The 26017-nt window shown below is 39.2% G+C and overlaps 1 protein-coding gene across 3 annotated transcripts in view; it reads left to right on the forward strand.

Moving 5' to 3' along the window:
- Positions 1-768: 768 nt before the first annotated feature.
- The window catches only part of CFAP54 (cilia and flagella associated protein 54), a 103712-nt gene continuing 78463 nt past the window's right edge, over positions 769-26017 (forward strand). For 2 of the 3 annotated variants that reach the window (XR_015945835.1, XM_035127119.3), the window contains exons 1-15: positions 769-1054; positions 4476-4581; positions 6697-6843; positions 12088-12259; positions 12968-13026; positions 14439-14582; positions 15442-15555; positions 15649-15750; positions 16628-16826; positions 17835-17921; positions 19400-19512; positions 19603-19774; positions 21237-21322; positions 22392-22526; positions 23195-23345. Coding sequence is in view for 2 of the 3 variants with exons in the window: in XM_035127119.3 (XP_034983010.3) it covers positions 849-1054; positions 4476-4581; positions 6697-6843; positions 12088-12259; positions 12968-13026; positions 14439-14582; positions 15442-15555; positions 15649-15750; positions 16628-16826; positions 17835-17921; positions 19400-19512; positions 19603-19774; positions 21237-21322; positions 22392-22526; positions 23195-23345 (1993 nt within the window). In the remaining variant the exon portion in view is untranslated. The remainder of the gene's footprint in view (positions 1055-4475; positions 4582-6696; positions 6844-12087; positions 12260-12967; positions 13027-14438; positions 14583-15441; positions 15556-15648; positions 15751-16627; positions 16827-17834; positions 17922-19399; positions 19513-19602; positions 19775-21236; positions 21323-22391; positions 22527-23194; positions 23346-26017) is intronic. The other variant, XM_060279711.2, reaches the window with a different exon arrangement.

Consider the following 26017-nt stretch of genomic DNA (forward strand, 5'->3'; position numbering starts at 1 on the left):
AAGCACAAAATAAATTATTTATTACATTTGGTTCATATATCGCTGTTCTCTCTCACTATTTTCTCTCCGTATCACCCTAATACCAATCTTGGGCAGTTAAGCGTCAAAAGGATCCCAGCCCAAACAGGGCCATTAAGGAACGAGAGAGAGGTTATCATCGCACTTTGGGAATTCCGAGGCTTGCAGAAGTGCAGAGTCTTTTTAAAAAGAAAAACCGGGGCAACTGTACCCCCCTCCCCAAAAAACCTAAACAAAACTCAACCCAGTGAGAACTCTGCATGTTCAGCATGCTACTGAATGTTTAGCATCTGTAGGAAAGGGAGGGGCACGAACATGGTAGGAGCGGTAGCATGGAGCCTGGCTGGCCCTGTGAACGGAGATGCTGTTGTTAGGAGTCGAAACCATACGGTAACATTTTATTGCATGCATATCCCAATGTCCGCATTTGTCTATAAAGGCAACCTATGAAACTGAGCGTCATGTCGAGGGCTAAGCGCTCCTTACGACAGCGCCGCTGATTTTTACACAGAGCGTTTTCCCACGGTGTACGAAAATCGAAGTCCTCTCCTCCCAACCAGAAGACAAAAACAAAACAAAAACAAGGTGCCAAAGAACCGGGCCACAGACAAGTGCGGCAATGAGGAGGAGGAGGAGGAGGAAGAGGAGAAGCGCAGGAGCTCGCGAGGAGACAAAAGGAGCGCGAGCCCCTCCTCGCGCAACCCCCGCGCCTCCCCCAGCTCCTCCTCTTCCCCCGCTCCTCCTGCGCTTGTTGCCCCGTTTCCTAGCAACCACCCGCGTGCCACCTCTCGGGGCTGAAAGCGGAGGCCGGGGTGAACGGACGGCTCGCCATGGCGGCCCCCAGGCCCCGAGGCCGCTCCCCGCCTCTGCCTCCCCCGAAGCCCGCCATTTTCTACGGGCCCGTGGAGCCGGGGAACCCTGTGGTGGACAGCTTCGAGAAGGACCTGAGCGCTTGCCTGGGCTACTTTCGGCGCCAGCAGGAAGCGAAGGCCTCGGGGGCCTCGGGCTCCAGGCAGCAGGAGCTGCACAGGCTGGGGTAAAGCGGAGGCCGGGGACGGGGCTGGCGGGAGAGGGCGCGCCTCTCTTCCCACTCTCGCTCTCTCCTGCGCCCTCTTTCTCCCCCGTGCTTCCTTTTTTGCTCTAAAATATCTCACGAGCTGCTTGCACATAACATTGTACTGTATAAGTTCTCAGAAGTTGCAGGGGATAGCCTGGAGTCTTCTGAGACTTACAGGTGAAATTAGAATATCGTCGAAAACTGCATTTATTTCAGTAGTGCAACTTATTATTTTTAATTTTTCACAAATGCTTTCTTTTGGAAATTCCACAGTAATAAAACAAATAGTTACAATAATACAAAAATAAACATCACTATTACATTTCATTAATTACATTCCATTTATAATTAACCCATCTAACGACAAATGATTACAATTACAACAAATAAAGGCTTGACATATCTTGCTTTGCATGTCATGCATCTATCTCATATATTGGTTTCACCTTTTAAGTTGCATTACTGGAATAAATGCACTTATTGATGATATTCTAATTTTCCGAGTTTCACCTGTAAGCACTCTGTCTCTCATTGGGCACATGCCCTCATGACTGCCATGAAGGTGGCACTGTGTAGTATCCAGGTGCATCAGTTGTAGCTGACACCTGTAGCTTAATTAATTACAACAACAACAACAACAACAACAACAACTTATTATGCTTATTATGTATAACCCCCCGGGTTTCCACAGCAACTCTGAGCGGCTCCCAACAGAATATAAAAAACACGATAAAACATCAAACATTAAAAACTTCCTTAAACAGGGCTGCCTTCAGATGTCAGATAGTTGGTGTTCCGCAGGGTGGGCACCCTCTGCCTTGGTTACCTGTTCACCTCTTTATAAAGACTAGATCCAAAGTTGGAGCCATTATCCAACTGCGTATCGTTCTTCCCCTTTACTATCCTTGCACTAAAAAGGAATAGGTGCAGCCATGCCATTTTCTGACAGCTATTAGAAAAAAACAAGTGCTAGGGAAAAGCAGAAATAATGATTTTCTCCTGCTGCAGTTCTTTGACCTTTAGTTGTGCTAGCAAGGTAAGAAGCTTTCACCCACCATATGAACCTTGGGGTGCAAAGTGGGAGCACAGGCACAATTACCAGATTTTTTTTTTAATGCAAGGAGGATAATAGGAAGGAGAAAGCTATTAAGAACGTAAGAAGGTCTCTGCTGGATCAGGCAAATGCCAATCTAGTCCAGCATTCTGTTCTCACAGCGGACATCCAGACTGCAAGCTGGAAATAAGCTCCATAGTGCTTTCCTGCTTATGATCCCTAGAAACTGGTTTTCAGAGGCATACCCAGCTCTACCACTCTTTTAAATTGGAACCAGTGAAGGCGGTGAAGGTCCTGTGTGAGTGTCTGGAGGCGGTTAGAGGATGGATGGTGGCTAACAGATTGAGGCTGAATCCTGACAAGACAGAAGTACTGTTTCTGGGGGACAGAGGGCAGGCGGGTGTGGAGTACTTCCTGGTCCTAAGTGGGGTAACTGTGTCTCTGAAGGACCAGGTATGCAGCCTGGGAGTCATTCTGGACTCACAGCTGTCCATGGAGGCGCAGGTCAATTCTGTGACCAGGGCAGCTGTCTACCAGCTCCATCTGGTATGCATGCTGAGACCCTACTTGCCCGTGGACTGTCTTGCCAGAGTGGTGCATGCTCTGGTTATCTCTCACTTGGACTACTGCAATGTGCTCTGTGTGGGGCTACCTTTGAAGGAGACCCGGAAAGTACAACAAATCCAGAATGTGGCAGCTAGACTGGTGACTGGGAGTGGCAGCTGAGACTGGTCCTGAAAGACCTACATTGGCTCCCAGTATGTTTCTGGGCACAATTAAAAGTGCTGGTGCTGACCTTTAAAGCCGTAAACGGCCTTGGCCCATTATACCTGAAGCAGTGTCTTCACCCCCATCGTTTTGCCCAGACACTGAGGTCCAGCACCAAGGGCCTTCTGGTGGTTCCCTCACTGTGAGTAGCGAAGTTACAGGGAACCAGGCAGAGGGCCTTCTCAGTAGTGGCGTCCGCCCTGTGGAACGCCCTCCCATCAGATGTCAAGGAAATAAACAACTACCTGACTTTTAGAAGACATCTGAAGGCAGCCCTGTTTAGGGAAGCTTTTAATATTTGATGAATCATTGTATTTTAATATTCTGCTGGAAGCCGCCCAGAGTGGCTGGGGAAACCCAGCCAGATGGGCAGGGTATAAATAATGAATTATTATTATATTATTATACTGGCTCAGATATAGGAGGTAATATAATCAAGACTTGTAACTTTTGATTGCCTCATCTTTGAATCTGTCTGATTACCTTTTTAAAGCTGTCTCAGTTGCTGGCCATCGCTATATCTTTTGGTAGCAAATTCCATACTGTAACTATGTGCTTTGTGAAGAAGTACCGGTATGTCCTTTCATGTGTCCTGAATCTTTCAACATTCAGTTTCATTGAATCACTGCTGGGTCAGTCACTATTTTAGTGGGAGAAAAACTTCTATCCACCTTTTATAGATCAAGTCTAATTTTATACATCTCTTTCATATTCTCTGAATTAAAAAGCCCTTCTTTTGTAACTCTCCTCATAGCCCCTGGATCATTTTGGTTGCCCTTTCAATTCTGGGAGTTTCAGGGAATATTTAAAGAGAATATCAAACACAATGGCCCAGTTGCACAATATGGTAACCATAGATTGAACCTGCTTTGCTCCCTCCTTTCATTGTGGAATATAGACACAACCCCAATCCTTGACTTAGCAGTATGTCTGAACCAGAGATCATGGTTTATTTTGCTTTAAACAAACCATAGTAGGGGCTTGTGCTTGGCTTGTTGACACTAATTTGGCTGCATCATTCCTGGTTCAGGTATAATGTTAAGACAGGGACTGTGACTCCTGGAAGATCTGCTCCCTGCCTTGTGTGCCTTTTCTGACCTGGAAGGGCAGGGCCCTGACTGACGCCAGCTACCAAAGCTGAGGCTGCTGACTGTTGGGCTGGGTTAAAACTCTTGGGCTGGGGTGTTGTTTGGGGTTTTGTTTGTGTGTGTGTGGGGGAGAGGTTGTTGCTGTTGAATTTTTTTGTATCTTTATTTTAGAGCTTGTGATTTATTTATATGGAAATTGTTCAGTTTTGTTGTGTATCATTTTGATGTTTTATTTATTATTTATGACTACTTTTGTTAAGTTGTAGTTATTTATTTTTTCATGTTGTAAGCTGCCTTGAGCTTGCTTTGAGCTGTGGAAAGGTGGCATACAAATAACATCATTTACCGGTATGTATCTATGGTAGGTTTCTCCCTGGCTTGTCAGGTTGTGAGAATGCTGCCATTGTGTTTCCTGTCTTTATTAAAAAACAAACGAACAAGAATATTGCCATATTTCAGTCCATAACTTTCAGTGGTTATTTTTGTTTAGAGCAACTAGTTTATTTAATATTTGGAACAACTACAAGCCTCGATTCCCAGATTGGTATTACAATGAAAAACTTGTGAAAGTTGGTGATGAGCTTGTGGAAATGAAAGTAAGTAATGCCCTATGTGATTTATAGCAATTTCTCTCCTATACTGTATCTGCATTTGTATTCTGCCATCTGAGAATATACATCATGCATTTGGTAAAGTGCAATCTGCCCCTGATAGCTCATGTCTTTTTAGCAAACTAGATGTGATGCTAAATTTGTCATGAGCAGTTAAAACAATCTTTTTAAAACATTAAACAGTGGGCATGTGTGTATTACCTGGATCAAACCATGGTGTGCAGCGAGTCCTGAGAAAAAATTGTGTTAGCAGATGGGTAGCCCTCCTCCTGATGTGCCATGGTCCTAATCTAATAGGAACTTTCTGTGCCTACTGTTTAATGTTTAAAAAAAGCTTAATGCAATTGCAAGTGATGAATTTAGCATCAAGTGTCATTTGTTTTTAAGATACCACAAGACTTTCTGTTGTTGAAAGCCATTTGATTACATAATACCAACCCAAGATTGCTGACTGTGCAATCCTATATAAACTAAAAATAAAAGCCCCATTAAGTTTAATCATTCTTCATCTCAGGTAAATTTCAGCCTATTTGTGGCCATTATTGTACATCAAAAATAGACTGTTAACCCCATAACCAGGCCTTTGGTTGATTTGATTGACATCTTATGCCCTTTTAAAATGTGGTTTTTTTGGGTGGTGGCGGCTATTGGGTTGTTTTTATTTTGATTATTTATTTTGTGGTTTTATATTTTGATTTTGTTCTGTGAACTGCCCTGAGACTTCCAGGTATAGGGCAGTATATAAATTCAAAAATAAATAAATAAATACCCCCAGCTCATGACAAGTTTTAGTGAGAGGCCTTCAATAGTGTTTCCTGTCCCTCTTTACTTTCACCTGCATGGGTGGACACTCTGTTAAAGGATATGAAACTGGAAAAGGAAATATAGTAATCTTTAACTGAAGGTATAAACACTGCTGTAGAGTCAGAAGAGTAGACTCTCACCTCCTCCGCAAAAATTCTGTTAGAAGGATTGTGTGTGTCTGATCACATTACTTGAATTAACCTCACTTGCAGTTAGTCTTATTCCACATGTTGAGGAAGATTTATCAAGAAATTCATGCTGTACAAATTGATGATGGTGATGATTCAGTAGCTGGCATTTTTATTTTTGACTTGGCAACAAAACATTAGTCTAGCATATAATTACAATACTGTATATTATTGTGTCAATTATCTGCTATTTTTTGACAGATTAATAAGATTTATACAATGAAATCTAGGATCTGTTTTTGCTTCTTAAAGAATACCATGCCCTTTCCCTAGCTTTTGTGTCTTATTTAATTCAAGCACCTAAATGACACCTGCAGTCTCAGTTGTATAGTTCTTGCTTCCTTTTTTTGAAACAATGCTCTGTGTAGGTTTCCATTTGCTCAGGAAGTGGTTGCATTGTAGAGGTAGATGCAGATATCTTGGTCTCTAGCTTATAACACATTTTCTTCTGAAATGCAAATAAAATTAAGAATCACTAACATGACTGCTATTCATTTTCTTCTTCTTTTACCAAAGCCTTAAAAAATACACAGTTACCTAGAATTGTTTAGATATTGAATATTTCTAATTCTCTGAACTTTGGTTGTATTGCTATTGTTTCTGTGGGTTATTTCAATATTAGAAACAAAATAGAGAAACAATAAATGACAACAATATACTTTCATGATATATTGACCAACAAGACTGATTAGACCAGGCATTCCCAAACTTTGGCCCTCCAGATGTTTTGGACACTGGTCCTGTTAGCTAGGGATCATGGGAGTTGTAGGCCAAAACATCTGGAGGGCCGCTGTTTGGGGATGCCTGGATTAGACTTTCTCTCCATCTCTACCACGCTGTAGTCTTATACAGTACTGTACTCACTTACCTGGGAGTATGTCCTGTTGAATTCGATGCAACTTACTTCTGAGTAGACATATATAGGATTGCATTGTAAATGTATTATAAGAAGGATGGACAACTTGTGACCCTTCAGATGTTATTGGAGTGCAGTTTCCAACATCCCTGAACAGAGACTGCATGGGGTTGATAGTACCTGGGTTCCAAAATCAGAAATTAAAAGAATGCATTTTGTGTGTGTAATCAGTTGTGTTTTTTGTGTTTCCAGGAATATAAGCTGGCACTTACACAGTGCTATGGGCGATATCTTCAGGAAATATGTAGTGTAAATCTAAACAAAATTGGATCAGATGTGCATCAATTTAGGTCAGATTTTTTCCCAAAGGGACTTAGAGATCCAACTGCTGTGCATACAGTAAGTATATACAATGAAGGTTTAAAATAAATGTGATACTTTTTAATATTTTAATAATTTGGCATTAACGAGGTTTCATTAAATATTCAGTAAACACCACCCATTCTTCCTCCAGCAGCATGCTGTCTTAAGGGCACTTCTCATATGACAACTCACATTGTGTTTAAAGAGACAGTCATACTTTACTTACATCTAATTGTGTATATATATTTTTACAGACTTTTTTCCTGTGGTACTTGCTTATTGCTATGAGTAGGAAAAAATAATAAGCAGCATTTAGAGGTTTTGTTTTGTTTTTTAAGAAAACTGCCCCTTTAATTTGCAGTTATTGAATATAATTGGCACATTATAAGCCATGGGTAGGGAAATTATATGTGCAGTTGGGATGTAAGAAGATACCATTTCCCATTTTGTCCTGTATTTATGGCATGCTGCATTGTTTCTGTTCTGCTGCAGTTTTTCTCCTGCCAAAAATGTTATTCATCTTACTGTCTGTTAAGGTGCAAAAATAACTTTTGCACCTTTGAATCTAATGCGCCTTCAAATCTAATGCACACTTCAATTTTTAGAATCTTGAAACCAAAAAAAGTATTTGCTGGCAAATGTAAATGTGCCATCAAATCTAATGTGTACCTTAATTTTCTCAACATAATTTGGCCAAAAAGGGTGAGCATTAGATTTGAGTAAATACAGTATGCAATTATTACATAAATTATGTAAATTATGTTGATGTTATGTTTTCCCACCCTATTCATTCCAGTTTAAATGCGGGGGGAAAGGTGATTAAATATCCTTTGCTACCTGAAAGCAACAACAGTTAATACCAGTCACATTAACTGGATCATTTTCTGTTCCAGACATGGGACTGATAAGCTACCATCTTTGTTAATTTCCTCCCCCATTTCCATTTTCTTCGTAATTGCGTAATGGCTTCAAATGTTTGTATGCCCTTCTGGAGAGATGAATGGAGATGCATATCTTCTTCCATTAGAACATCAGAAGAACCCATAAATAAAAAGTATTTTAAAAAAAAGAACATCAGAAGAACCCTTCTAGATCACACCAAAGACCTGTCTTGTCCAGTATCTTGTTTCCCACAGTAGCTACCCAGATGCCAACAGGAAGTTCAAAACCAGGACATGAGCGCTATAGCCCTCTTCTGCTAGTATTCCTTAGTGACTAGTATTCAGAAGCAGGCTGCTTCAGATTTGGGTGTAGTATGTTGCCAGCTATATACAGCTATATCATGGAAGGGCAACTGAGAATACAGTACTGTAGATGTATTCTCCCTCAAATGATACCTCTGTCTCTTAATCTGTGGCATCCAACATCACCCTGTGTGTGAGACCCAGTTCTTTAGACTGGGTCTTTTTGCTCATTCATAGGAGAACCTTATTATATAGACTTGCATGTACGAAAAAGACATTTCATACATTCTGACTGTGTGTTGTGGGCAAAGTGAGACACATCTTACATTTGCAACTATGTTAATGAAATTAGCAAGCATATACGTTGTAGGATCGGCATAGCCATCTTTTAAAAAACAACTGATTATTCATATTCTTAATCCTCTGGGCATTTTATGATTTCATCTAATAAATATGTTAAAAGAGTTTGCCAATGTTTTTGAAAAAACATTTGGGATCTAAGCTCTCCTAGGATATTATTTATTATTCCTGTTGTAAAAGCAGATACTAAGGATTTCACTTTGAAGCTTGATAACTGGAAACCAGCTGTTTGCTGTAGAATAATGTGATACTTGAACACAAGTTTTTTCCTCTTCCCTAAAATGTAGGTCTAAAGTGCTCCAACATGTTCTCTGATTTCAGGTGGAAGATATTTTGTACTCTCTTGGTAACTAAATATCCTAGTTTAGGAAATTACAACACTGTTTGCCTTTATGGTAAATTGAAGCCCAATCCAGATTGTTTCTGTGTATCACTTCTTTTTATTAGATGAAAGGAAATTTTTCAGTATCTTAAAAGTGTCTTAACATTTTCAGTACTGTACTGAGAAATTCCCTGAGTTTTTAAACTTTTAAAACAGGTAGGAAACCTCTGTCCCATGGGCCTGATCTAGCTTGCTGAGCCTCCCTATGTGACCCACATGGCTATTTTGGGCAAGCCATGCCCACTTACTCTACCCCTGACATCATAAAGGCAGGGCATTGCAGGCATCGACAATTTGCAGTGCCCCAAAAGTACTGTTGCACAGCATTTTTCAGCACCTGATAGCCAGCAGGTTATCAGTCAGCTGATGTCATAATGTGAGTTGCCCCATTCATCTTACAAAGTGGGGGGCAGTGGGGAGGATAAGGATCTGGCCTTCCAGGCCAAAAAGGTCCACTACCCCTGTTTTACAACATCTTTTCTGAACACTCTAACAACAATATTTTGTCATTGAGTGAAGGTGATTATTGCTATTGCAGTTATTATATAGTGTTATTAAAAAACTTTGAAACACATGGACCCTGTGATCATCATCTGAAGCTCATCTGGGTTGGCAACATGTGAACAGGCCTTTTCTGCATTGGCTCCCCATTTATGGAATGCTCTTTTCAGGGAGGCTCGGCTGGTACCTTCTTTGCATATCTTTAGGCGCCATACAGAAATGTTTCTCTGTAACCAGGCTTTCGGCTGATTAATATTCTATGGCCTTTTAAATGTGTTTGTGGGAGTGGGGAGTTCTGGTTTTGGTTTTATGGTGTATTTTGTGTTCTCATTTTGTATTTTTATCTTGTGAACCACCCTGTTATCTTTGGATGAAGGACAGTACACAAATTTAAATCATGAACATCATCATCCAAAGAAGCACTACCTGAAGAGAAGAGGTAGAACGGGACTTTCCCATCCCCTTTGCACCTAAGCCACCTGAAAAACCTCTACCAGTGTGGTGTAGTGGTTAAGAGCGGTAGACTCGTAATCTGGGGAACCGGGTTCGCGTCTCCGCCCCTCCACATGCAGCTGCTGGGTGACCTTGGGCTAGTCACACTTCTTTGAAGTCTCTCAGCCCCACTCACCTCACAGAGTGTTTGTTGTGGGGGAGGAGGGGAAAGGAGATTGTTAGCCGCTTTGAGACTCCTTCGGGTAGTGATAAAGCGGGATATCAAATCCAAACTCCTCCTCCTCCTCCTCCTCCTCCTCTTCTTCTTCTTCTTCTTCTTCCTCTTCTTCTTCTTCCTCCTCCTCCTCTTCTTCTTCTTCTTCTTCTTCTTCTTCTTCTTCTTCTTCTTCTTCTTCTTCTTCTTCTTCTTCTTCTTCTTCGTCGTACAAAATGTGGGTGGCCAACACCCAGTTAAAGTATATTTAACAATACTACACCCAGTTAAAGTATATTTAAAAAAATGCTACTATGCCTTTTGAATATTTTCCTGCTCTGTGCTAAATGGAATTGGATTATAACCAACTTTGGAAAGCAGATTGTCAAGATGTTTTAGACTATTATTATTTTCCAGGACTGAGCTCTGTTTTGACCTTGAATAAGTGTCATCTAAGGGGATTGACACTTATGGATAGACTCCAGAAGGGACCTGCAACTAATTAGAAACAGCAATTTTACCACGCAACAACAGTATTTTAGAACTAGCTATTTGACCAAATACCTTTTCTGAGCTGTTTCCAAATGATGCCCACTACAGTTTTGGATGACTGCTGCAGCAAGGTTCCATATGCAGGCAGACTTTATATTTGTTGTCAACCTCAGGTGGAAGACACTACTCATTATCTGTTGGCCTGTTCCTTATATAGACACCCAAGAGATCACTTTCTGAAATGTTTGTTCACACAAGCAGGCAGGTACACTCCGGCTGAAATGGTCTAGTTTCTTTTAAGTGACACTAATAGCTTCATAACACACAGAATGGCCCCATATGCATTGGCTGCAACAAACAGACAAACAAACAAACAAAAACATGAAAAAGTAGTTAGATAACATTGCTATAAAATGTTGTGATGATTTGGAGGTTTAATTTGAATCAAGCTGGATTTGAGTTTGTAGGTGTCTCTGGTAACCTCTCTCATATATAATGGATATTGACTCCTATCATGGATGTATATGATCTGTATTGTTTTACTGGTACTGTTTGCTGTGGGTTTATCATGGCCTTTGGCTAGAAGAAAAACTTTATATTGACAGAAATATATATCTTTATCTTATTTGAATCATTTATAGACTGCCTTTTATTCAAAGAATGTTAAGGCAATTTACAACCATCTAAAATACCTTTGGGCCGCGGATGGCGCTGTGGGTTAAACCACAGAGCCTAGGGCTTGCCAATCAGAAGGGCGGCGGTTCGAATCCCCGCGATGGGGTGAGCTCCCGTTGCTTGGTCCCTGCTCCTGCCAACCTAGCAGTTTGAAAGCACATCAAAGTGCAAGTAGCTAAATACCTCCAACGGGAAGGTAAACGGCATTTCCATGTGCTGCTCTGGTTCGCCAGAAGCGGCTTAGTCATGCTGGCCACATGACCTGGAAGCTGTACGCCGGCTCCCTCGGCCAATAAAGCGAGATGAGCGCTGCAACCCCAGAGTCGGTACAACTGGACCTAATAGTCAGGGGTCCCCTTACTTTTTAAAATACCCTTAATAGATGAAATATATAAATAAAACATGATACAGACAAACCCTCAAACAGTTCCAAGTACAAAAAGTAGTATGCATGGCTGCAAAGGCATGAGTGAGTGAATAAATAAGTTTTTAACAGGTGCTGAAAATGGATCACTGTTTGCGTCTGCTGCACTTCAGAGGCACTAGCTTCAGGCAAGAAGTGAGAATCCCTCACACCAAATGAGTAGCAAATGCATTAAAGCAAACAAGCAAGGACCTTATCAGAACAGTTGCTGTGCTGGAAGTGGAATGTTGGATTGGCTGTGGGAAAACACTGTCCTAGAGACTGAAGTTCTGAGGATGTTTCAATGAGCGCTTGTTTAAATTTAAGTACTGTGCCATGAAGCCATTGCTTAAATTAAGGTAGAAAGTAGTTAATTAATTAAAAGGCAGCAACTGGATGAAAAAAGGACAAAGGAAACAAGCTAGTGAAGAAGGGGCCAATGAAGCATGGGGTAGACAGTGGTGGGAATTTCATACAAGACCTAGGAGTGAATGTGCTGAGTGGCACAGTCGTGAAAGAGCTGGGGAAATGGTGTCCTCTGACTGAGTAGCTGAAGAGTGAGTTATGGGGTGGGGTGCTAAATTCACATTTTCATTTGAAAAATTGTGTCATTTCAATCTCTGGTTATTCATTTTAGTTCCACGTTTTGCAAGTGAGGAATACCTGCATTTACAAATTGGTGTGTGATAATGATGGGGACCTCCTGAATCAGGAATCTGTGAAAACATGTTTCAGACTCTTGTCCTTTTTGCAACTGATCATGCAGATGACTTTGCCACATGAACGTTTGTGTTGGCTTGTCTACAATGGTACGTCACAAATTCTACTTTCTAAATGCTGTTGGAGAGCTGTCAAGATTAAAAGAGTGTTTAATTTTAGAGCCCCCCCCCTAATTTAAAATTCATGGGAAATTTCAGTTTTGCCATTTCTGTTTACATTTTGGGTTGAATTTTCGCTGTGAAGCAAATTATTTATTATGCAAGCAGTTGAGTGCTGATAGCTTTAATGTAGATGGATAAATACTGACAAAGCACTATAGTTTTTTAATAAAAAATTATAAGCATGTGTGAAGATTAAACTGTAAAATATATCAGAGGGGATTGTTTTCATATAAGGGAATTCAGTTCCCAAAGTTTAGGAAATAAACGTTTGAGATTATTAGAGTCAAGAAATGGTTGACATGGTTTCATAAGACTCTTCAGTAAGTTTCAAAGAAGTTAGAAACCATTTAATATGATTTTTTTTAATTCTAGATAATCTTTGCCAATACAACCTAAATTATAGGTGTTATTTTGTATGTCCATTTACTGTAATCACTCTGAAGGTTTCATACATATATACTGTACATATAGCTTACAATTTATATTGAATAAATTTAATTTATTAATACATAAAGAAAAGTCATGTTGAGGTGAGAGTAAGGATAGCCCACAAGTTTCAGCATAATATATATAAGCATGCACACACATGCACATATTGCTATATATGTTTTTAAAATAATTTACTTGTCCTTGCAGGTACAATCCATATGTATACCATATGTAGGCATTTAATGACCATAGGTCAATCTTCTAAGGTATGGCAAGATAAATTTGGAAGTATTTGTCTCTTTTCCTGTGTCTGTCAAGCTATATTAATTTATCAGATTGTTACTGTTCTGCATGTTTTTGGTAGCACTTTAGCTTGTGTTTGCCTTGTGATGATTATATGTGTGCGTGTTTTTTTAAAGGATGTTCTTAGCTTGAATGAATGAATGAATGAATGAATAAAGTATAGAAAACCGGCAACCTTAAATCTGATATTGTTCATTCAGTGGTTTTGACTTTTGAGATTTCAATAGACTTTACCCATAGAATTTCAGTCTGCCTTCACAACTAGAGCACATGCCAGTTTCACTGACACCTAACTTTTAGGCTCAGTTCAAAGTGTTAGTTATTACTTTTTATGCGCTATATTCTTTTCCCAGCCCAAAAGTTGCATTACCCTCTGAGCAGTCTTCTGGGGCCACAGCCTAGTAGCAGTCAAGGCCAGAGACCAAAAGTGGGTGGAGAAATTCCTAATGTTTGTATAGTATACACCAGCCATGCAAAATCTCATGTGATAGTGTTCGGTTTTTCCATGCTGTTAGCTGCCTTGGGTATCTCAGAAACAAAACAGAAAATCAAGATGTACATATTTTCTATAAATTAACTAATGACACAAAATTTGTTTTCTAAAGAATCTTACATGAATACTCAAGGGCTGTGCTGCTGCTGTTGCCACTCTGTAAATACAGTGCTACACTTTAAAATGTAGTCTTGTACTGTTTGAGTAAATAACGCTTAGTATTGATTTTTATAAATTTTACTTTGAAAATTTATTAAATTTTACTTTATGTGAAAATTGGAATACTTTTATTTATTTAACCAGGCAGATTCATTATGAATATGTTATTTGATTTCAAAACAGTGTGAGAGTGAATATATAGATTTCATTCAGAAATCTGCAGTATGAAAATTACATACTGCTTGATTATAAGGAAGATTTTCAGTTGTCCTTAAACTGAACTGTAGTGCCACCCTGTGGCTATATTTTTATAATAAGATCATTATGTGACTTTCAAAGTTTTGTTCATCTCAGTTATACACTCCAGAAAAACGTAAGCAAGAAAGGTAGATGTGTATGTGGTAGGGGGAGTCAGTTTTGCACATAAGTCTGCAAAACTAGCTCACCTACTCATAATGTTAATCAGTTATGACACACTAAAGTCTTGAACTGAAAGAGGGGAAAGAAGGAGTTACCTTTCAAAATTTGTCAACTCCTGCAATATTTTACACTAATCAGTGCTAATATCATTGAGTGATATTCAGGGTCAATCATATTCAGAACACACCTACTGAAATAAATTGGCTTAAATTACGTTGACTTCAGTGGATCTACTTTGAATATAACAAACACTGGATGTCACCCATTAATGGCTTAATTTATAATCAGTTTCTCTTTCAATAGGTGCTTGAATATTTATTATGGGCCTGCGTATGTATGGAATCATCGGTTCCCCTTTTAGCTGTGCACTATTTGCCATGGAGAGCAACACTGTATGCTGCTGTTTGCCAGTGTTATTATGACTGCTATTCTGGCATAAATGGAGAGGTAGTGATTATCCTTCATATTTTAAATATAATTAAAAATATATTGGATTTGTGTAAAAACAAGCTGCTCTTGGGAGACTATATTAAAGTGTGCATAAGGGGTGCTGCCTTTGTTTTGTGTTCCTTGTCTGAACAGAAATACAAGTTTAGTCAAAACAGTCCATAAGTATATGATGTTGATTGATGGGAGCACAACCTAGCATTTTTCCAAATGACTTATGCTTGGATAAAATAGACAGGTTACCTCTGTAATTTTTAGTTTACTTTCCCCCTTTTCTCAACCTTTTGCACTGAAGATGTTTTTAGATTTGATTTCAATAAGTGACCAACATGCTGGTCCTTCTCTGTATAATTGTGACTGCCATACAGGAACATTTTATCCCTGCAGCATAAAACATATTTCTATTGTAGACCAGATGATACCTTTGACCCTGCAATCGAAGTACTTCTTCTCTAATCTGTCTATCTGATTTAGCTTTAGCCTACTCTATTCAGTCTTTCTGCCTATTCTGTAACCAACATTCTCCATAATGTGTTTTGCTCTGCCTACTTACTTTCTTAGTACTGTAATCTGAATCCAGAATTTTGGGCAGCTAAACCTAGAATGGTTATCTGGATCCCAAGCACTTCCATTGTTGGTTGTTCCTGATCCACATGAAGCTTCCCGGATTTCTTCCCTATCTTATTTGGAATGTGACTCTAGTATGGGCATTGGAATTCTGAATGCTAGCAGTGAGTGGAATTCTAGCTCTAGCTAGGGGACACAGTATTGCCATTTGTTCCTATTCCCACACCTGCCTTTATTAACAGGAAAATAATAGTCACTCCCGTTTACATATATATATATTATTGTGCTTCAGATATTTGCACGTCGTGGTTTGCTTAAAATAGATGAACTAAAGCAAATGGAAAATATGAGTTCATCAGGATTAAGCATGGAAACAAAGAGAAAATTCAAAGAAGCAACTGTGAAGGTATTCATATTTTTATGGGGATTTATAGTATTGAAAGAAGTGGAGCATGTAACATAATAATTTATGCTTTCTTTCTTTCCCCTTTGGGGTCAGATGGCAGCAATGATCTTCAAAAGATCAGCATTTGAACCCAGAAGACGACCAAAGGGGCTTTTTCGTCCAAGAGTAAAAAATAATATGAAAGATATACAACATGTATGTATTAGCCATTTCATCCTGTCCTGATCTGGATCCCATGAGGGTAGCTTAGCCAGGCAGGTAGCAGGTATGGTCAGATTTGAGTTGCAGTACCTTGGATAGCTCAAGGGAGCCAATTTGTATCAACAAGATTCAGAATTCAACTGAGGCCTTTTATATAACTTGATATCACTTCCTGGGCCACCCTCTTCTTGAAGAACAGAGATCCTTAATGTAAGTGCAGTGAACTCCCCCCCCCCTTTGCGCCTTAATTAAACCCACTAGGCTTCTCCATTTGGCTCAACAGGCATTCAGCTGCCTTGCACCTGCTGATCAGCAATGCCCACACTGCCTTTGCAAGGCACTTTGAAACAGTTACTATCAGCTGTGGGTGCTTCAAAGGGCAACACGGCCCTCTGCAAGTACCAACGACCGGCTGATTATTGGTGCATAAAGAGACCTGTGTACATTTGACGCCCCGACAATCAACTGTTCACTAAACCCTGTCATCTATTCCGCTGACACCACCTCTTCATTGTCATCCCACTACTATTCTATTGGCTCGGAGCCTTCTTCCCCTAGCAGTTCCCTGGCAGGTACCTTCCACTACTCCTTTGCATCCAGCCAGTCCATGACATATGGACACACTTCCCTAAAATGTCTTTTTAAAAAAGAAAAATTCTGCTTCATAAAGATTTGCTTTTCATAATTTAAATATGACACAAACAAACAGAGCTTTCCTTAATTCCAGCTAAGTCTTACACTTCACACTGGGCTTTTTTACATATCCGTGCACAGTCTAACTTAAAACTCTCCAGCATGGTTTTATATGGAGCTGTTTACTTACGGCAACTATTTTAAATATGTGATCCTTGATTATTTTTGTTTCATTTAGCTTCCCTGGCCTCGAACAGTTTCAGAACGGCTGATGATGGAGATGTTTGATTGCAATTCATCTATCTTTTTTGGCATCTTAGAAGCTTTGTTTGATAGAAATAGGCGGACACTGATCCCTAGCCCTCCTATTCCTGATGAACTGGAAATTCGTGATGTCATTTCAGAGTTGTTTTTTGCAGGCGTGGATATTCTTGATGGTAAGTGGATAAAATTAACTATAGAGAATAGGCTAATTATAACAAGGAAAACCAAATGTAATTCTTTTATTATTACTTTTCAGAAATTGGAAGTAATTGTTAAGCATCTAATTATATCTAAGTATCCTTGTCAACATATGGAAATTCTACTCATTATATCAGAAAGTAAAATGTTTCTTAAAAATTCAAACTGCTAGGACTGAAGAGTGCTCTGCTTTAAACTAGTATCTGGGAGTGGAAGAAAAATAAGACACAATAATAGTTTTTTCAAAGCTATGGGAGTATTAACACCATAAACAACCGTATGCGAGGCAGTGGAGAAATCACATGTATATACGTAGGGCTACCAAAATCCACAGTAAGCAAGAACATGAACCAAGAGATGGATATTTGGATTAGAACTTTCCTAAAATCAATCTAATTTTAATTATTCTCCTATTGGAGACTTTAACATTTGAACTTTTCTTTTTCTTGCTTTCTTTGGACTTCAGCTTTCAGCATGATGTTAAACTATGACTGTTCTCATGATGTACTTTCTGAGATCCAATAACCCCCAATAGCTGTGATGATGGTGGTGGTTGGTGGGGAGAGATCTAATCTGAAAGCAGGTGGGAAAGAAATAGTATGTTAAGAAAAACTAGTGAATTCAGTAGAGCCGGGATAGCCAGTGTGGTGCCCTCTGGATATTCTTGGACAATTCTTATCAGTGTTAGCCAGTATGGACAGTGGCCAGGGAGGATGGCAGTTTTAGTTCAACATCTGGAGGGTACTTCTTTGGCTACCCCTGTAGTAGAGACCACACTTATATAACTACTGAACTATGTTCAAGGAGGTAATAAGCAATTTGAGCATGCTCTCTTACCGTATTACCAAAAGATATTGAGATGTTATGAGGTGTTGCTCTTTTAAGAAACTTACATGTACGGTAAATGTATTTTCAAAATGAAATGATAATTAAAACATCTTGTAAAATAGTACATGAGAGCTAACAAGATAGTTCTATTGCAGGTGGTGGCGTAGCTACCCGAAGCAGCATGACCCATATTTCTATGGTTATAACTGGAACATCAACACTTATGGAACAGATCTTAGCGGGTAAATTAATTGTTTTTATTCTTGTAACACTGACAGAGCACTAGCAAGTTGCAGATCTTAGTTCCTGCTCGCCAGGGCTGCAGAAGGTCCTTTTTTTTGCTGTGTCAGAACCAGGGGGTTTGGGATCCTGTAGACTGCACTCTGAAACACCATCTTTCAAGAATTTCTATGGCTGCTGCTGGTAACCTCCTGCTTGTCATGGCAGATCTTGTGACCTCCACTGTGGTGGGGACCCTACACCAGTGGTGCTCCTATTTGCTGGCAAAGGAGAGTGGAGAAGGACTTGCACATCATAGTAACCTAGCCAAACTGAGATATGAATATCAGGGAGTTAGGATTGTGTCTTTGATGGTTTGGGGATAGGATGTGTTAAAATGATATTATTTGCCAATGGTAATCTGACTATTGTAGTATTTTCTACAACAGGCCTTCTTGTTTACCTGCATTCACACCGCTTTGAGGTGGAAAGCCAGTTAATATTACGTAATATTAACTGCAGGACACTTAGAGAGGAATGCAACATAGTGCTATGGCAATTGTTCTGTCAGTGCAATTTTTTTAGCTTGTCTGATGGAATGATCTCCTCCTTCCCCCTATATTGTTCTGGGGGTGCTCCCACCCCCTCCTGTCGACCCAATTTTGGAGGACATGGGAGAAACCCAATTGTACTAGTGGGAGCCCTTGCACTGACTTCCATTGACAGGACTGATTAGTTGAATCCTACCCTTAAATTTCTTGCCGCATTAGATTCATGCGTCTGGTGAGCAGATCAGCATAAGCATCCTGGACTTTGTGCCTGTGACAAGTGCTGCTAGTGTCATGTGATGCACATTATGGGAATGGCCTACTGCATGCTAGAAAAATTCTTAAATGACAACCGAAAGGCTTGTGGTAACAAAGTGAGCTGAGTGGATCTCATATCAAGGAAAGATTTGCTTCCCTCATGGGCAGAGTGGGTTCAAGCTGTTCAGCCACACTCCCTTAGTACTAGGGACACTTTGAAGGCCCCTCATGTAGCAAGGTTCCCAATCATGTAAAGGCTTCTGAGCGCAAAAGCCCAAATCACAAATTTGTGCTAAATGGGCAAAATCTGAGAGGAGCCGATGTGGGGGTGGGTGGAGAAATGGGGGCAGGGCTTCTACAGTTTGAACCCTTGCATTTTCAGTGTGTATTTGGTGTTGCTTTGTGTTTAAAAATTCGAGAGACGTATGTCTTTTATGTAAATAATTTGACCCTTAAAGGCCTAGGGAGATTTAAATGGAAACCTTTCTTCACAGCTACCTCTTTGAGTAAAAGTTTCAATCAGACATTTCAAGGTCTTCATAGAAAGCTATTGGTCTATTGCAAAGGAATTCAAAGGAATCATATTGGTTTCATACTTGCATAAGTAGTTAAATCAGTAAATAAATAAGTTTAGTGTTCTCCTTTCTGTTCGTGAGTACTGTGGGAGTCTTAAACCTTTTGTGTTACTGTTATAGGGAAGAGTGGTATTTCTGCATATGCTGCCTTGAGATTTCTTAAGATGGCTTTCAGCTATGAGGAGTGGGATAGCTTTGATCATGCAGCTGTAGTGTTTTTTTCCTTTCTTCAGGTAAATTCAGTTTCTCAATGTTAAAAGTAGTTTGTTGTGCTTAGAAATCATAGGCCAAGGAAGATCTCTCATATCTCTGTATATTTATAGAGTCAAAATAACCCCCAATGGAAGAAAGCAGAATCAGAACTCAAAATACTTCTAGTAATGCAGCCTCTAATATCTGCAAGAAAACCAAGACATGGCTTGTGTGTGCACGGAGATGTTATCAGAGAATCAAGTACTTTTCGTAGCCCAGGAAGAAAATCCATTACATTTCAAGGTGTGTCACAGTTAGTAGCTGCTCAGTTAATGATTACACCAAGAAGTTCTAATACAGGATAAGGAGAAAGTGAAAGTAAACCTAAATATTTGTAATAAAACATGATTCACTGTACCTCCCAAAATGTGACTAACATTATTAACTGTTAAATATTTGTACTGGTGTACCATTGACTATAATGGGAAGAGAAAGAACTTTAAAACTTAGGGAAATTTGACATTGTCAAATGCTTTCTTGGCACCAAAAACATTAAAGCTGCTTGTTTTTCATTTCTTACTGCTAAATATTCTATTACATCAATTATGTTTCTAATATTATCTTTCATTTCTCTTCCTGACAATCTGTCCTGATCTTGATGGTTTTGCTTTTTTAATACAGTTTTCAACTCATTAGCTAATACTGGTATGTCTGCAAACAGTTTATATTTATAATTGTTATTCAACAACAAAATAGGTTGATACCGGTAGTTCTTAGCCAGCTCTGGATCTTTATCTTGCTTATGAATCAAAGTTATGTATGCACTCTTCCAGGATTCTGGTAGCTCTCCTGTATTCGTAATATCTTTTTAAAGGTTGTATTAGGTAATCTTGTAATTTTTTAATATATATTTTTGGGTGCCTTTCCTAATTTTACCTGTAAAATGGCTTGCTGTAATTCAATCATTTTGACAGGTCTATTCAGAAATGACATTTTATCTTTTGGTATCTTTTGGTATCTGTTTCTAAATATTTACCCATTTCTTCTAAATTACCTTGTTTGACTCGATATAGTTCTGTATAAAAACTCACAAATTGATCTCTTATTTTGGATTTTCCACAACTCTACCTCCTACATTTATTCTATTAACGCAGGTTTTTTCTTGTTTCTTCTTTATTTGCCAAGCTAATTTGAGATATTTGTTACTTCCTTTTCCATACAAATAAAAAAGCCCGACCAAGATTTTGAGCAAAATAAAAAAAATTCCTTCAGTAGCACCTTAAAGACTAACTGATTTTTTTTTTTTGGTATGAGCTTTCGTGTGCATGCACACTTCATCAGACGAAAGCTCATACCAAAATAAAAACTCAGTTGGTCTTTAAGGTGCTACTGAAGGAATTTTTTTATTTTGTTTCGACTCAGACCAACACGGCTACCTACCTGTAACAAGATTTTGAGATAGCTTTTTAGAGTAGGTAGATGTTTGGGATCTTGGATGAAATATCTTACTCTTTTTCTGTTGATTTTCTTTTTTTATATTGCTTTTCTCATTATTAAATTACAAAAGCAAATACCTTACTTAAACTTTAAATTTTCTAGATAATTGGCCATTTTCAGAGAGAAATTCTGTATAACAGTGGGAAATTGCTTCATTTGTATTTCATGTAATTTCCTGCATTTGCTTCAACTGAGAATTCAGATTTAAATATAATTTTACGGATTTGACAGCTTTTAATTTTCTTTTCAAAATAAATTGCAATGGTAGATGGAAAAACACCAGTAGGAAAGACTTCTGATGAAATTTTTACATTGGCAAGAACTCTTTATTCCTGCATCAGTTCATCTGAAAAGGTATAGTAAAACTGAGGTTAAGTTTGAATGAACTACATGAAATTGGTGTGTTAAATTAATTTCCTGCGCATTTTTTTTTAAAAAAAATACTGTAAAAGACAATGGATGTCAGATTTAGAAAGCTACAACAATATTTGTAGTTTCATAACAAGTAAGCAGAAATATAACACAAGAAAGGGCTATAGGAGAACATTTGCTTTGCAAGCAGTTCAATCCTTGGCATCTCCAGATAGAGCTGGGAATGTCCCAAGCTTCAACTCTGGAGAAGCTCTGGAAGCCAGCAGATGATGCTGAACTGGATGTATACACTTGGTATAAGACAGTTTCCCATGCAACACTTGAAGGAAACTTTCTAAAACAACAACAACACTATGTTGCAAACAGAAGCACAGGGTTGTTCTGAAGTACTGGGATGTAATAGGAGCTTGTTAGAAAATAATTGTAGCATTGTGTGAATTTATTATTTGTTAGAAATGTTATTTGCATGTTGTTGTTGGTTATAAAATGAATAAATATTATTATAAAAAATAAAATAAAATAATGGCAGCTACCAAACAAAATATATAAAGAGAATTCCAGGCTTGTTCACAATACACGTTTGTGTATTGTGTACCTTTACACATTTGTGTGCTTGTACATATCTGTAACATACCAACGAATGCATGTTGGTCCATTCCTTTGCTCTTCAGCTCTGGCTGTCTGCCCCTTTGGTACCACCTACTTTTCCTTCCTTCTTACTGTTGCAGAATGATGTCCCCTATGGGTGGTTACCTAAAACGTAAAGACAGTGCAACTATTTCTTTCCAGGTCAGAGAATGAGGTGGTGGCAGGAGCAGAAAGTGCTCCATTTCCTCCCTTTTTAAGTAGTTGGCTATGCAGTGCTTTGTTCACCAAGCAAGAGAAGTCTGAGGAGGTGGCAGTGACCCATTCGGCTTGCTGGGAGGGAAGAGAAGGATGAGATCCTAGTGTTCAATCCTGCAAATGCATTTTTGGGTTTTAAAATAATTTTGTGACTTCACATCCTCAAAAGCCAGGTAGTTGAAATCTTTGAAAAATACATTTTCCTCAGGTTCTCCTGCCAGACAGAGAAATGATGACAGATGCAACCATGTTTTTGTGGCAAAAGTGTAAAATTGCAGTCCAGAGGATCCAAAATAGCGGAAGCTATTTCTTAAAGTCTCTTCAGAAATACCAGACAGCCAAGGTAAACCTTTATTATAACTCATACTGATTAAGGTTTATTATGTATCACACATCCCGTTCTCTACAAATGCTCCAGTGATATTGGTAATGACGTGTGCTCATTAGAAACTCTGCCTCTTCAGTATAAATGGCTATAATCTTGACATGCAGGACAATTTATATAAGAGAATTGAAAGGTCAGTTTGACTGGCACAGAAACTTGAAAACTAAAGGAGGAAAAGGTATAAGATGTGGAGGAGCTTCAACTTATGAGTTTTTGAAGCAACAGGTGGCCCGACAAAGGTTTGCTAGCAGCTTGAGAAGCAGGGACCCAGGAGAGTGTGACTGTTCCATGCCATTACTGATAGCTGAGTCCTCCCCTCCAGGCGGAGGAAGAGTCAGTGGTACTATGGCAGTCTCCTCTAGCTTGACAGGGATACTGTCCTCCATAGGCAGGTGGCTTTAAAGAACACAGATGAGGTCCAGGGCATTGGATCTATCTCTGAAGGGGAAATCAAGGACCCTACACCTCACAGATGGGACAATTCATTGTGTTGTGGCTCTGTCCTTCATTCTAGGAAATGCACCCTGCCATATCCATGTCACACAGTTGCTCACCACATTTCATTCACAATTTTTGAATAACTTTAAATAAAAATGTAAAATGGTTCAATGTTTTTTCCTCCTTAGTGGGTCCACATACTTTATGTAATTAATGAAGTGATTCATGCCATTAATCTTGGAGATACTAATACCGTGGCAATGGCGGAAGTTACATTACGGCTAACATCAGTGATGGAGACTATTGCAGACTTCACAAGCAAATGTGGAACCAGATCAGGTATAGTCTTTATGAAAACATTGGTTGGTTGTAGCTAGGAACATTTGTTACTGATGACCTCAGTAGCATGGGGTTCTGACCTAAGGGAAAAGTTAGATCCAGGCAAGCAGGACAAGGCAAGGCAAAGCAGGGCAAGGGTATGCGAGGATTACAGTCTTTCCATCCTCCCTCCCGACAAGCAAGAGGTATTATTACAATTAAGGATACTGTACATTACAGCCAAGTAAAAGCACTTGTGGACACGGAGCTGGGCTTTGCGGGCGTAGGGTGGCATAGGAAAAACAGATGTAGCCTAAGGCCAGATATATCTGCACTCTGTCTATGAACTTGAGTCTCCCCTGCCCCCAGTTTAGACAATGCACAATTGCCAAATAATGCAGTGAGGATTGAGTAACATGTGCAGCAGTCATTCTTTGAAGCCTGAATGCTACCTTTTATAATTTAATTTAATTTTACTTTATTTATATCCTACTTTTAAAACCAGTTATCAAAGGGGTTTATAGGAAATAAAATGTGCCAATACTAAGCAGCACTAAAATATACGTAGAGCACAAAAACTCACTTGCTTTAAACCAACAACAAGCAATTGCGAAATTGCATCCTGGAACAAAAAGGGTTTTGGTAACCATCTGATGGGAAAGGAAGGAGCTTGTTAGATTTCCTGAAGGAGAAGATTCCTTAACACTCATCTGCTAAAGAGACAAAAGAGCAGGCTTCCTATGCTGACTTCAGGGAACTTAAGATAATCTGGCCCTCTGTGAATTACATAGGAGCTCAGATATGTTTTGATCATGCACTACATTTGTAGAACTGTTCCTTTCCTCAAATAAGAGCTTTTACACAAACTGTATAAAATACTTAATGACCTCTAAGCTATTCACAACAATATTAAAAATAGATGGGAAAATGTTTTTCAAGAGAGTATAAGTGAATTTCAGTAAAAACTTGTATATCTAGACTCTAGAGGGACTGAATTATGCAGTTGATGTTATTGTTTAAGAGAATGGGGGCAAATTAATGTAGTGATGTTATTTTATACCAGCAGCGATAAAGAAGATGTATGGAACTGTTCATGTGAGATGTTGGTCGTGTGGGGAGACTATAGTAGGAGTTAAAACACCTATGGGGAACTTGTAAATGTGTAGTACTTTTTTGTAAGAACATAATAATAAGAATTGAGTAACGTGATAGCATTGCCTGTAGATAACTAAGTTTTATTGTACAACAAATTTTAAGATAAAAGCTACAGAAAGCAAGTGCCTTAAGTGATCTGTTATGTTATTAGCCTCCCACATTTTGGTTGGTTGCAACACACTGAAATAATAAAAAAATAGTCCTTTGAGGGATAGAAATGGGTAAGAAAGATATAGGAAGTGGTAGGCATGTTGAAACATAAACATGTATAAGACCGATCAATTTGGAACATTTTTTTTAAAAAGTATTTGCTTTTCTTTCTTAACTTTGAACTTGCCAGGAGCAAATAACTTTTATAACTATGTTTCTATCAGTGCAGTTCTAGACATGCCTACTCAGAAGTAAGACCCATTGAGGTTAGCAGGTCTTAACTCCCAGGTAAATGAGTATAGGACTGAAGCCTAAATGTTGTAGGTGTAGAGAATTGCATATATTTTCTTTATCTCAGGGTGGCTAAACTGTGGCCCTCCAGATGTTTTGGATTAGTCCAAATCAGGCACCCCCAAACTGCGGCCCTCCAGATGTTTTGGCCTACAACTCCCATGATCCCTAGCTAACAGGAACAGTGGCTGGGGAAGATGGGAATTGTAGTCCAAAGCATCTGGATGGCCGAAGTTTGGGGATGCCTGGTCCAAATCATTCCTGACCATAGGCTGTGTTGGCTGGGGCTGATTGGAGCCGGAGTCCAACAACATTTGGCGAGCCACAGGTTTGCTACCCCTGCTTTACATAAATGAGGGTTATTTTCTTTTTCTTTTTTCCTTTTTTCAAATTTGGTGCTTCTATGCAGGGCTTTAAAGGTTTATATCATACTGGTGTGGCAGTAGTGTTGGGATTATGCTAGCATAAATTTTTGCCAGAATAACTCTGGTGCTACACAGTATAAAGTCTTCCGTGTTGGTATATTTCAAGATGAGCTGGTGCTGGGGACTTGGTTGGGATTCTTAAGCACAGGCATCCCCAAACTGCGGCCCTCCAGATGTTTTGGCCTACAACTCCCATGATCCCTAGCTAAGAGGACCAGTGGTCAGGGATGATGGGAATTGTAGTCCAAAACATCTGGAGGGCCGAAGTTTGGGGATGCCTGCTTAAGCAGATGACTGCCACTGTTCATTCTTTAAAATTTTAATTTTAATGAGTTTGTCTGCCAACAGGCCTGGTGCCTGAAGCCAGCTTCGCGTATACACATCCTTGGGGATCCTGCCATCTTCCTTTGTCTTCTGAGAGAGACTAATGAGAATATTTTAGTGGGAAAACTATGGTTTCGAAATACAATATTTTCTGATACCTGATAAATGAAACCACAGAATCATTTAGGAAGCATTTCTCTAGGACTGTAGTCTGTTTAGCATTAGCCTCTGTGAAATGTGCTGTACATTAAATTGACATTTGAATTGTATGACAGTTATTTATGTGCAGCTCCTAAGTTCTGGACATAATATATTTAGCTACTTTGTCAATGCATGATAAATATTTGC

This window comes from Zootoca vivipara, chromosome 9 (assembly GCF_965207765.1).
Source record: "Zootoca vivipara chromosome 9, rZooViv2.hap1.1, whole genome shotgun sequence".
Lineage (NCBI taxonomy): Eukaryota > Metazoa > Chordata > Lepidosauria > Squamata > Lacertidae > Zootoca > Zootoca vivipara.